This window comes from Macrobrachium rosenbergii, chromosome 3, assembly GCF_040412425.1.
Source record: "Macrobrachium rosenbergii isolate ZJJX-2024 chromosome 3, ASM4041242v1, whole genome shotgun sequence".
Lineage (NCBI taxonomy): Eukaryota > Metazoa > Arthropoda > Malacostraca > Decapoda > Palaemonidae > Macrobrachium > Macrobrachium rosenbergii.
The window spans coordinates 59776526-59790435 of NC_089743.1; the positions used below are offsets into that span (position 1 = coordinate 59776526).

A 13910-nucleotide genomic window follows, 5' to 3' on the forward strand; every position below is an offset into this window, starting at 1 on the left:
AAGAACGAAAAAGTGCATTTTGACTGAGAAAGAGGAACAGGCTAGCAGACAAGGTTTGAGAATGAGCAAAAGATGAGAGATTGGTTAAACAATCGAAAGGTTTGAGAATGAGCAAAAGATGAGAGATTGGTTAAACAATCGACTGAGTCGACATAACATCAGAATAAGTAAAACTTGCTACAGACATTATTTTTAATAGAAACTGTCTATACCTATACAGTAAACGCCCCCTATTCGCGTTCTCACGATTCGAGGACTCACCTATTCATGGATTTCTCTATGGAACATATATACACATTATTCACGGAAAATTTCCCATTCACGGTATTTTTCACTGAGAAATATTCACTAATTACTGTATTTTCATGACTAAATGCACTTTTTGTGATAAAACCATTAAAATACTCAGATATAAGCATTTTTAGAGGGTATTTTGTGTTTGAACTATCCAAATAGGCAGTTCTAAGTGTTTTTAGAGGGGTTTTAAGTATTTGCGGACTTTAGCTATTAGCGTGAATAAGGGGGTTTACTGTACAGTTAGTTCTATGGGTGCTAACAACCTCATAATAGGTGCCGCTGACAGCAGAGGTCACATACGTAGCGAGGATTAACATTTACCAATACGATCTTCCGGCTAACGCATTATACAAGACAATGAGCGTGAAAAATGGAGGCAAGTGACGGAGGGCACAGAACCACATCACCTGAAGAACCAACCTGGTTCCCTTGCAGCAGAATTCTTCCTCAGAATCCAACTGTTGCAGGGCAGTCCTAGGTTCGGACTTCTGACGAGTGAGGGCACCGATGATTATACGTTAGTTTTATAAGTTAATCATTATTTTATTTTTATTTTCTGCGTTTGTGAAATGGTATGGGCATTACAAAATATACAAAAAAGATGTTTTTGTAGCAAAGCATTCTTTATGTTTAAAAAGTATCTGTTCTTGTTATGATGTCATAGGTTGAAAATGGCGGGAGGGAGCAAAATGTGAACAAACGCTGGTGGGAGTGTTGAATAGTGTAGTGCAGTAGACAGAGCTCTCTTATGGTTAGGATGACAATTTTGGTTTGTCAGTCTGTTTTGTGGTTTTTGTAGTCGAAAGCTGGATTGTATAATAAAAGAAGAACAACGTGAACAGGTAGGTGGATCGCATAATTGAAGCATTTTTGGACGGGTTAGGCAAGGAAAACTTTCAACTGACACTCAATACGCTTTTCCTGAACCGAAAGGGGAGCGGAAGGCGGAGCTTAACAGGAAGCCTCAGTACTAACCAAAGCATTAGCAACGGAAAAGCCTAGACTGAGTATGGATAACTACAGATGAAGGACCTGGAGAAGGAGAAATGACAGGTTGATAACCTGACCTTTATCAACTTGTCATAACTACAGTAATTGCTTTTGCAATCTACCTGCTCCCCCTCTCTTCCTACACTAATGAACTCAAGCATAAAGTCCTTCAAAAATCCCTGCTACTTCATATCTATTCTCAAGATATCACTTTAACCATTGTAGCCGGCAAAAACAGTGTGTATCTCCTAATTAATCAGCATCCTGCTAACACACTAATCATTCCAAGAGAACCTGATGCTCTTTTCCTTGATTCCAGTGGAGGCAACCTTGGAAAAATAAATATACAGTACTGAGGTGGCAACAAACAGCCATGAAAAATACCAAGCACCTATACACAATGGCAGCAAGGAGAATTTTGGCAAAAGCTAAAACATTCGAAACACCTGGTGGAGAACAAATAAACTAGACAGTCACCCAGGCAGCCATTCGATCTTTTGTTTGAATGCCGACTTACCTATTGGTGCGGAGATATATGCTAACTTTAACAATTGGTAAGATTCATCCCAAGTAAACAGCTTCCACAGTAACAGGTCAAGTTCCACATGTGTACAGATGCCTTGACTCAACAGTTGCCAAAGAAAAAGTGAGGGCCTACAGACAAGTGAGTGGATACTTACTCCCCATACTTACCATCCTCCTTCCTCTTAACTACCTTGTTAACAACGACCAATCTATCTGTTGCCAAAGACACTCCTATACAAATAATAAAGCTTTGTATTCACACTAGGAAAAATACTAAAAATCAGACCCTCACATCTCCCTCCTCCATAAACATTAGTTAGTATTATCTCTTCCAGACATACTGTTCTGTGCAGCTAATAACGATATACCCTTTACCAAATTATTAAGTATATGTGTTATCTTTCCAAACATAAACTTGACTGATATCAGACAATGTCCACTAATTAGATCATTCTCTTAACACAAGGGCCATTATTACAAAATAGTGAAGCATATATGAAATAATGAAGACAAACAGCACTGTACATGCAATTCTCAACTGATTAAAACAAAAAACAAAGCAGTTTTAGTTACACTAATATAAAATCATAAAATAAATTACTGGAAAGTCAAAGTTTTAAACAATATTTCATGAGGGTTCCTTAATACCTTTACCCACACAGGACACAAAGATAAAAACTTACTTGTAGTTCAACTGCTGCATAACACGTTTTGGTGGACAAAGCAAGGATATTAGGATCACAGTTCTTGCTTTCAGCTTCTCCTGGAAAAAAATTCCACACGATAAAATGGCAGCACTGTTGTAAATGTTACATTCAACGTACAGTACTAGTACATTAAAGCAGAGTTGATGAATGGGGTTTTTATGCAATTTGCAAATCAGTAAAGTACCATAGACACCTCATTTTCATAAAATATCAACTGCTTACTTCTGTACTGAATATTTCCCATAACAGGGGTGCCAGCTACAGTGTACTCAGCATGGCAAGCTGCAGATGGTGCTAATGGTTCTTGACATCATCCCTTCAGCCCCATATTTTTTTTCTTTTTACCTTTTACTTATCCATTCCCTTTGGTTTCTTCCCCCTTTGGACATCCCATCTGAGTCTAAAAATAGGGTTCATTGACAATGAAACACAAATTTATAATACTAAAATATTACTTCAATTAAGTTCATACCACCAATTTTCCAAAGTAAATTGCATTCTCCTACATGTAGAAACTTTAAAGTATTTGCATATAAATATCATTCAGGAAGGGGCCACTCAACTGCCTGAACTTTTCCTTTTTCCTTTAGCTACTGGGACAAATACTGTATGGGGGTAATCAGATTGAACTGAATATATATACAGCCCGACCTAAAAAATCTGGCATCCCGTGGTCCGGGAACTCATGACCCAGGACTTTTAATCAACTGTCATTACTTCTTGAGTGGCTACAAGGGTGGCGTCACATTTCAGTTTTTGGATTTTTACAGATTTTGGAACTGAAGCTCGCTCCGTAAATACAAAAGCACAGTTTATTTCCAACAAACACATTCTGTGAAACTAAAATATACAGTATACAGGATACAAAAGAACTGTAATTAACAAATATAATAATGTATATGCCGATCTCGTGCATCATGTGATCATTAAAATTTTGTCCAAAAACATGATTTCAACATATACATCATGCACAGTGCGAGATGTATTTTCAGTAAATTAGGTATGCTATTAGCCCTTCGTTGGCTGAGTCAGTTGAGCTTCAGACTGCCACTCGATGGGCCGGAGTTCAATTCCCCAGACCGGCTGATGAAGAGTTAGAGGAATTTATTTCTGGTGATAGAAATTCACTTCTCGCTATAATGTGGTTTGGATTCCACAATAAGCTGTAGGTCCTGTTGCTAAGTAAACAATTGGTTCTTAGCCACGTAAAATAAGTCTAATCCTTCGGGCCAGCCCTAGGAGAGCTGTTAATCAGCTCAGTGGTCTGGTAAAACTAAGATATATTTAACTTAGGCTTTCTATGCCTGTCTCGGTTTCGGAAGATACCACTGATAATGCACATTATATCTGGGTTAGCTTTGAACTAATAAATAGGTCTAGAAGCCAAATTTCATTGTGACTTGTCTAAGAATTCATCACTAATTCTTATAATTAATAACCACTTACTACTGAGTGCAAGACACTGGCATAAACAACAGCAAGTACTGACATAAACACTCGAATCGAGAAACAGCCGTTTGCCGATGTCAGTTACCATAACTACCACATTTATTAAGAGTTGCGTTGCAGTTGTCAACTTGTTAAAAATTTGCTAATTTCCAACAGTGACTTCCATACGTAAGAATAAAATAAATCTTTATTCATCCTTCACTCAATGGAAAGGAAATTGTTAAGAAAGTATGCCACTAAATTTACCATTATAACTGTGGCAAAAGAAACGGATAATGTGCAGGCTACAAAAAGTTTTGGAAGAGCCAAAAGCAACATCCGATACTGGCAAAATAACAGCTTTAGTTCATTTAATTTACTGCATTTATAAATAAAGTCGTATTTTTATACTCTCCTTTGATAATTTACCTATAAAACGAATCTCTGAAATGCGTTTTATTTCAAAAATAATGGCGTCGTGATGATGTCACAATCAGCTGATGATTTAAAGAAAATGTAAACATTAGCAGAATGCAAATGGCATGTTTGCTATGTTCACAAATTATTGTACGATAATATGACAATAATACTTGAAATATAACTGCATACCATATCTAAAACAACAGTTTTACTAAATCTGTCGGTGTAACAACCTAACCGGACCAATAATTCTCTCTAACATACACACACACACACATGCAAGTTTTAAGAAACAAAAACAGCAGATTTTTAGGTTTTGGCTGGAAATGAAAGCTAGAAAAGTTTGAAGTGCTAAAAAACAATGAAGGATGCAAGATCAGAGTTTGACAGTGCACTTATAAAGAGGTTTAAGCTCCAACATAACCAAAGTGTAAGCATTTCTGGGGAGAGATACTTATGGAGTGGGCCAGAATTTTGCCAACGAACTAAATCTAGCAAATTACAGTGACTATTCACAAGCTTTGTTCTACTTTTGATAACATTACTATATATGGAATGAGCTAGCAAGACTGTTTACACATGGGTTTTTTTCGGGGTGATTTCTATCATCCGGGATTTTCTGTGGTCCAGCAGTGGCCTGGTCCCAAGGGTGCCAGTTTTAAGAGGTTGGACTGCCCTGTGAATAGCTCAGGTTGTAGATCAAGGAAAAATTTAATTTGCTTTAAAGAATTGCTATTTCTTCCATTATGAATACAAACGTTCATATTTATATGAAAGATTTCTCAGGTGGAAGCTGCAGTCTCACAGAACTGACTGGCACTGTTCAAAAAGAATCTGGAGTACATGAGGTTGTGAACCTCTGCTTTCTCTTACAATCTATATCTGATGGCAGTACTCTGGTGGGACAATCCATTACAACCAGGAAACGCCAAATTCCTGGTCACATTCAGGCATGGAAGGTTGACTCTTGTAACCACCCATACAACCTGGCTTGAACAAAGTGAAAAGCTTATAAGGTCCTGTGCTAGAGTCAGGTTCACAACATCAAACATAACTCTCAAAAAAGCTCAGGAAAAATTTTTTTCCAAGTAATCCAGGCCAGTAGGATTAATTATCAGCATTACAGGATGAATAGTAAGGCACTATGCCTGCCCCTTCTCTTTGATTTAGAGATGACCAAGAGAAGAGGTACAAAGTTATACTCATTATAAGCCAGGTCCAAAGGGAAGGAACAGCATATTCCCTCACAACTGACATAAGTAAGGAAGAGCCAGGCATCAGCTGTGGAACTAGCAGATGGAGGGATAAAGCAGACTGTCACTCTGTATTGAGATAACACAGCTAAATGGACAGTCTAGAAAAAATCATCCATGCACTCTCACAGTAGATTTTCTAGGAACATCTGAGAAAGGGCAAGAGAGTGATTGGACACACTCAGACGACTGGGAAGAGTGTTGAGCTCATTCCATATGACAAAAATATAGTCGGGAAGACAGTCCTACATGATAAATCTCCTATGAGAATCTAAAAGATTCCAAAAGATGAGAGGTATTTATCTATCAAGAACAAATCCAGGAAGGTAATACTATCAATCAACAATGTTCAGGAGTACTGGAAAACCATGCTTCCTGCAGCATACTAACAGAAAAGACAAACTTGATTGACAGTACTTCCATCAACCATGCTTGCAAAGGGTCACCTAAATTCTCCTAACAATCATCTGAGAAACTGGGGGAGTATGTAGTAGGGGAGATCTGGTTACAGGAAGCAGGCCATATTTCCCTTAGGGGGCAGATCTGGCAGGCTAGCCCCATACCTTTGTTGCACCATTCTGCACTGGGAGAGATGAAAAGTAGAAGTTACCCTAAAATAATTCCCCTGCCGAAGGAAATGAGAACTAGTAACCACGACTAAAGAGATAAAGGGGAAACTGGAGTCCCTGGAATTCATATCCTTTTAGCGTAGGGAAAGCAGGATTACGAACCTTCATCTATTGCTTAACCCTGACTACTAACACTTGCACTGTGATCTGCATAAGAGTAGTCAGTGTCAGGGGAGAAGAGGGAGTCCTTAGTTACACCAGAGATATTAGACAACATGACTATTGGTTTTAAAATGAAAAGTTTTTGGTGCTATAAAAATAAAAACAAATGGCATCCTATGGAAAAGGTAACAAATGCACCTTCCAGGATAACCACTCATAAGTCATCTCTCTGAAGGGTCAATACTGATGGTGGTCCCTTTCCAGAATATCAGATTTCGACTGGGCAAGAGATATAACTAGACTGATTAGCATGTTACCAAATTCTCCTCAAAAGAGACAACTAAAAGATGAAGCTTGCAGTTTAAATGTATATGTACTGTATACAGTTTGGTACTTTAATTACTACAAAAATTATCATAAGGGATAAGCACCACAGAGAAAGAGTTTTGGTAATGAGGTGAAAATTCATAAATACTGTAGCTTTATATTTGCTGCAGTTTAATATTACTGTACTGTACATAAGACCCTAAATCTGTGTGTGACTGATGACAAAAATACACAAGAACATCAGAACGAATGAATTTAAAAATATGGTTAGGTAAAACCATTGCCTGATTTGTTTGTCATGTTTTTGTAAATTGTAACAATGGCAATAAAAATATATTTCCTACAAAAACTAAATCACAACTGATATTAAAATAATGATCAACTGTAAACCCATGAACTCACTAAATTAAACAATACTAGTATTAGTTATTTTTTCATTCTACACCAAATGCAGGTTGTTTCTACTGAAACTTCCAATATATTTATCATTAAATATACAATTATTTATACATAATAAATGTATAATCTAATTTTTTTTTAATTTATTAAAATAAAATTAATGAAACCAGAGTGGCAAGGAAAAGTTTAAAACTCACGTCTTTATCACTAGTGGTCTGACTGAGTCAGGTATGGTTCGCCAAGATACCTAGGCAGAACCAAAATTGAACCCATAAGCCCTTTTATAAAGTGTCCATGACAATGTCCATCAAAGATGACAAATTTGGAAGAAATAGCTTTGCCAAATTTCACTTACCATTCCAATTTTCAGGTTTTGTCACATTGTCCAGCATCCAAGCCATAGCCAACTGGTCGCATGTAATCCACTTTGTAAACTGTCTTCTGGAATTAACTCTAGCTTCAATGACATTCATTAGCGCTGCTTCTGGGGTGTTTACACTTCCCATTTCTAGTCGCACTGCCTGTGTATTTTCAAAACTTTAAAAAGGTAATATAATACTTTGTGTAAATTTCTTTTGACCATTTAAGAATACAGTAAACCACCCGTATTCATGAGGGATGCGTACCACAACCCCCCACGAATAGTTAAAATCCGTGAATAGTTAACATCCCCCTCTAAAAACACTTAAAACTGCCTGTCTTGAAAGTTCAAGTACCAAATGTATACTTTAAACTAGCATCCTACATCAAATATACCTCAAACTATTATTCTATTACTGTATTAATCTTTGAAATGATGCTATTAATATCATTTCAAAGTCATCTTGAACATTTTACCCTTAAAAACATATAAGTACGTACTTGTAATACTTCCAGCCAACAACAGATCTATCTGTCCATCTCTCACAATCTGAGTATCCTTTGAGAGAGAGAGAGAGAGAGAGATTTTTCAGAGTCCGTAAGACCAGCTGTGGGCAACATTACCACCCCTTCTGGTCAATGTCAAGTTAATTGACAGGCACTTGCAATGCGCCCCCCCCAACCCTTGAAGAATCCGTGAAAAGACTGGAAATATGTATTTGTTTAAAATTTTTAATAATTTGCAATACAAATACAAAAAGTTGTAATTATAGCTTGGAAAATATAACAAAATTAATATCAAAGTAATATCAAATTTATCTATAAAACCACATTATACAAAACAAATAAACATGTGTTACATATGCATAAAAAGTCTATCTCGGAGAGAGAGAGAGAGAGAGAAAACAATTTGGATTAGATGAGAGAGAGAGAGAGAGAGAGAGAGAGAGAGAGAGAGAGAGAGAGAGAGAGAGAGAGAGAGAGAGAGAGAGAGAGAGAGAGAGAGATATTTTAGTATCTTTCACAGTTCTACCCTTGCAGTCAATATGTCAAGATATCTGACATATTTGACAGGTTACAAACTGCCCCCTGCTCCAAAGCTTTAGGAAAAAGATGAGGGAAAGAACTTATATTGAACTAAAATCTTACTAATTCAATATATTTTCTTTAATGAATTGATATTCTGCTGTGTTTAGTACAATAATATTAATATTTGAAAATTAGTAAATCATTTATTTATCATACAAAAAAAATAAACATACATATTACACATGCATAAAAATTCTCTCATCTCAGTAAGAGAGAGAGAGAGAGAGAGAGAGAGAGAGAGAGAGAGAGAGAGAGAGAGAGAGAGAGAGAGAGAGAGAGAGTTATGATTTTTATTATTTAATGTTATTATTTAATCTTGTTAAACTTAATATTAATATCTGAAAATCTGTATTGTAAATCATTATTTTATCATAAAGTGTATATGTAGGTACAGCACAGTATTTAGTCACAAAAATAATATGGAAATACAGAATATTATTCTACAAACAAATCTGTGAACAGGCAAGTTTTCCTCTGAGTAATTTATAGATAGGTTCCACAGAAAATTTCATGAACTGATCACTCCATGAATTGTGAGAATGTGAATCTGGGGGGTTTACTGTAATGTGGTTATTCACAATTTGCCAAAAGGCATTTTTGTGTAATTGTTCATTCTTAAACCTGATGTTGGCTTTCAAGTGTTTTGAATTATAGGTATTGAAACATTGGAAACAACAGTTTTAAAATACAGTATCACAGAGTGTCATTAATTTTTAGAGTATATATTCCAAGCACTATAATACTTTATTGTCCAATTACTGAATACTGAAACAGTAAACAATAACTACTCCAACTGTAGAAAATCATTAATCACTTTTTCATATAAAAAATACGCACATAAGGTAAACCAGTCTGGTAGAGGCATATCTCCCATGGTGCGAGATAGATAGGCTTTGAGACTTCTTCAAGGACAACTTTTGCAGCCTCTGGATCACAAGTAAAATTAAATTCACCTGACATAGTGATATTTCCTTCACCTGGAATCATATCAGAAGAGTCATTATGGCTTAGTATGAAGTAAGAGGGATCTATGTTAAATTAGAATTGGTGAAAATATTAAGGGGAAAAATTTATACTGTACATCAGATTGAATGTCCTCTAAAAGAATTCATCAAAGATTTATGCATTTTAATTTTACTGTTCCTGAAGCTTGGATTAAACAAGGCTCATAACATGTACATAAACAAATACCATACAGTTCCAACTAAAAACTTGAATTATTTCTAAAAAGTCAAGTCAATACAAATGCTGCTTTTTGCACAGGAAGTATTCACTTCTAAATGAAGGCCAAAATTGGTATCTTAACCAGCTAAAATTTTTTTCATTCTTTGAGAAAAGCTTATTTAATATGCCTTCGTGATAACATAAACCTATCAGTTTACAATTCACAGTCCACAACTCTTCAAAACTAACATTGCAATACAAGGGAAGGGGCTACAGATTAATGCAATACAAGGGAAGGGGCTACAGATTAATGCAATACAAGGGAAGGGGCTACAGATTAATGCAATACAAGGGAAGGGGTTACAGATTAATGCAATACAAGGGAAGGGGCTACAGATTATGCACTACAAGGGAAGGGGCCACAGATTAATGCAATACGAGGGAAGGGGCTACAGATTAATGCAATACAAGGGAAGGGGAAACAGATTAATGCAATACAAGGGAAGGGGGCTACAGATTAATGATAGCAACAAGAGGTTCAGCGTGGAATGAATAAACATTAAGTATGTTTCATAAATGGATCATCAAAGGAAAACTTTCATTTGTGATTATTAAATTAAAAACTTTTGTAGCCTTCTTTGCAGCTGCAATTTCTTAATAAAGCACATAATTTACTTTGATATTCAATACAGATGAAATTTCCTTATCGCTCCATAGTATGAAGTCCTTCAGTATGCTTATGGGAGAAACGGATTTGTTTTCAGGGTGGGTTTTCTGAAGTTGTATAAGATAGATTTGAATGAAAATTACAAGGGAGGGGGTTGAAAGGATATTCTTCTGATCAGGAATGCTCCAAAGCAAATGAAAAATACTAAAAGCACTCTTGGGCATGCATCCATGTTCATCAGTGCCTCTAGTGGTGGTTTATGTCACTCTCTTGCCAACTTGACTCCCATTTCCACAGCTTAATTTTGGAGAGCATTGATGCCTCTTAGGTTCTGTACATGGCAAAACATACAGCAGGCCCTTTCACTTATACAGTATTGTAGTTAGTTATGTCTACATGAACAACATGTAGTGTGTGGCTTGTATGGTATGATAACAAAACCTTTGACTCACTGAAATCAACAATAGCAATAATGACCCTTTGGTCTTACTCTCGATGACAAATCTGTTGTTCTTGGCTCCAAGAATGTTCTGTATAAGTCAAAGTAGCAAGTCAACTTTTCTTCAGCTTCTCTGATTACCCTTGTGTTCAATCCATCAGGACCTTGGGATTGTTTTGGTCCAACTTGCCTATTTTCATTAGGAGTATTTCCTTTGTTAGCTCTACTTTCCTTGACACCAATTTCCTTGGTTTGTTACTGGGGCACTAGGAATGTCTGAGGTGTCTTCTGAGAGTCCTATGGTGCTCTTGATTGGTTTTCCATTGTTACCATGAACAAAAAATTCCTTTTAGAATTTCTCTTACTCTATATGCAATACTTTTTTTTGTCTTCTAACTTTGCCTTCCTAATTATGCTGTCTACTTCCTACACTCATTTTCATGCACCAATTCTATCTCCTGTGATGGCTGTAACTTTGATATAGTTTGTGTGCTGTCTGTCTGTTCTTGATAGCTCTACCAATGTTCATAATAAACCACCTTGGCTGTGTAATTGCACTTGTTTTTTCTTTTCTGGATCCAGTAGTCTTGAACTGCCAGAGTTGGTTCAGAACCACCAATAAGGGCATTGATCTTCAGGGATGCATGCACACCCAAGGGAGAGTTCTATTTCTTTGTAATGTGTCTGAGGGAGCTGCTGACCACAGGATAGGATACGGTAAACTGCAATCAAATTGCAATTATTGCAATTTTCCTTTATAATAGTAATAAGCTGCCCAATGGACTGCATTGTACCCAGTCTGAAGGAAAAGTCTGACAGATGGGTTTGTATAAACAATTAACATCATTTAATTAAAGAATTTTACTGCATATTTTTGTACAAGTGATTGTACTTTATTTATAACAATTTCCTGATTGCATTCATTAACACTATGAATACTCTAAATATCTGAGCGAGAAATACACAGAAAAAGACCGACAAAACTAACATAAACAAACTAAGAGCATCATAAAAATCCACTTCACATGCACATACCTGAAGTATTTCCACCCATCACATAGATATCTGCTAAGTGTGATAGAAACGTGCTGTCAAGTCTTATGGCAAGTGCTATGTTGGTAAGAGGCCCAAGTGCTGTTAATATCACTTTACCTGTCACAAAGACAATGTTTGGAAAATAAACACATATTCTAGTAATTATTAATAATGCATGGAAAATACAGTAAAAGTCCAAAATATATGCAAACATTCAATCAGAAGTCATACAGCATATTAATATACCCAACAACACTAAACATAAGGAAAATTTATAACAAAGCTCAAATAATTTCTTTATACATTTCTTGAAATATCATCAAATGGTAACATAAAGGTCATGAAAAATTCAGAAACTAGCAAAACACATACAGAATTCCTAAATGACACCATAAAATCTGAATACAATAAGTAATCTTTGAAAGTCATATAACCAACTATATTCAAGGTTTTTTGCATTACAGTAAACCCCCTGTATTTACGTTCTCACGATTCGCGGATTTCTCTGTGGAATGTATCTACCCATTATTCATGGAAAATTCGCCCATTTGCGGTATTTTTCACTGAGAAATATTCACTAATTACTGTATTTTCATATCATTTTCATGACTAAATGCACTTTTTGTGATAAAACTTTTACAATACTCAGGTATAAGCATTTTTAGAGGGTTTGTGTTTAAACTATCCAAATAGGCAGTTCTAAGTGTTTTTAGAGGGGTTTTAAGTATTCGTGGATTTTAGCTGTTCGTGGGGGGGGTGCGGTACGCATCCCCTGCGAATACGGGGCTTTACTGTATACCAAATGAATTTAAGTATATATCTCACAAGGCAACAGAAATTATACAAACAAATGCCTGGTAAGGGAAACCTGTAAAGAGTTTATCATAGTAGAGACTTGGTAATCTTTCTAATAAAATTATACTTTGACTTAAAGTAACATTTAATATTATTTAGTGGAGCAATTTAGGTAATAAAAGAAGGTTAATAGGTTACCCAAGTAAACTGGTAATGGAATAAAAACAAAAGTTGAAGTTTGATCTGAAAAAATAAATGAATGGTAAAGAAAATTTTAAAGATAAAGATGCTTGCAATGCACGAAAAAAGATAAACACTAGACCATGTTCAAACATTTAGCCATCACCAGAAAATTGAAACAAGTGTGGAAGGGATGTAACTGAATAGCAACCAGGCAAATCTTCTGATTCCAGTTAAGTTATACTATCAAAGAAAATGAAAATAAATCAGCAAGATGAATGTTTTTGAAAGTAACACAGAAAAACTTATTAAGTATAGTACAGTCAATCCCTGGTATTCGCAGAGTATGTGTACCACAACCCCCCCCCCTCCCCCCCACAAATAACTAAATACTTGATAACCCTCTAAAAACACTTATAACTGTGTATTTTGATAGCTCAAACACCAAACAACCCATCTAAAAATGCTTATACCTGAGTATTTTAATAGTTTTATCACAAAAAATGCATTTAATCATGAAAATTATATGAAAATACAATAATTAGTCAATATTTCTCTAAGAAAAATACCGCGAATAGGCAAATTTTCTGCGAATAATGTGTATAGTAATACAGTTGTCCCTCGCCATATCGCAGTTCACTGACCATGGTCTCACTGCATCTCAGATTTTTTAATTTAATATACTGTATCTAAATTTGTATCACAGATTTTTTGCTATATCGCAGAATTTTGCAGTATTAATTATTTTTATTTTTGTAGTAAAATGAGATTTTCTAGCCTAAAATTTTATTTTCATGACTAGATACATTTTTTTATGATAAAAAATTATTTACTAATTTTCAAATATTAATATTAATGTAAACAGCAAAAATATATATAAAATGCTAAATTAAAATCACACAAAATCACAAAACAGCTTACCAATATACATAAAACACCCCAGTTCAATTTCTCTCTCTCTCTCTCTCTCAATATGCATATCTTTTAATGAAAAAAACAACAAAATTTCAATAAAACATTTCACTTGCAGAATAAACTATACAAGCAGTTCCAGGTTATCTGCCATCCGGTTTTATGAGGCTTGTCTAGCGATGAAAATTGGCT

The 13910-nt window shown here is 35.5% G+C and overlaps 1 protein-coding gene across 12 annotated transcripts in view; it reads right to left on the minus strand.

Annotated features, from left to right (window-relative positions):
- Positions 1-13910, minus strand: part of LOC136856058 (nucleoside hydrolase-like) — a 229068-nt gene that overhangs the window by 164763 nt on the left and 50395 nt on the right. For all 12 annotated transcript variants that reach the window (XM_067133647.1, XM_067133699.1, XM_067133666.1 and 9 more), the window contains 4 exons: positions 11832-11948; positions 9364-9503; positions 7433-7598; positions 2496-2575 (listed from right to left, as the gene is read on the minus strand). In XM_067133647.1, the coding sequence (XP_066989748.1) occupies positions 2496-2575; positions 7433-7598; positions 9364-9503; positions 11832-11948 (503 nt within the window). The remainder of the gene's footprint in view (positions 1-2495; positions 2576-7432; positions 7599-9363; positions 9504-11831; positions 11949-13910) is intronic.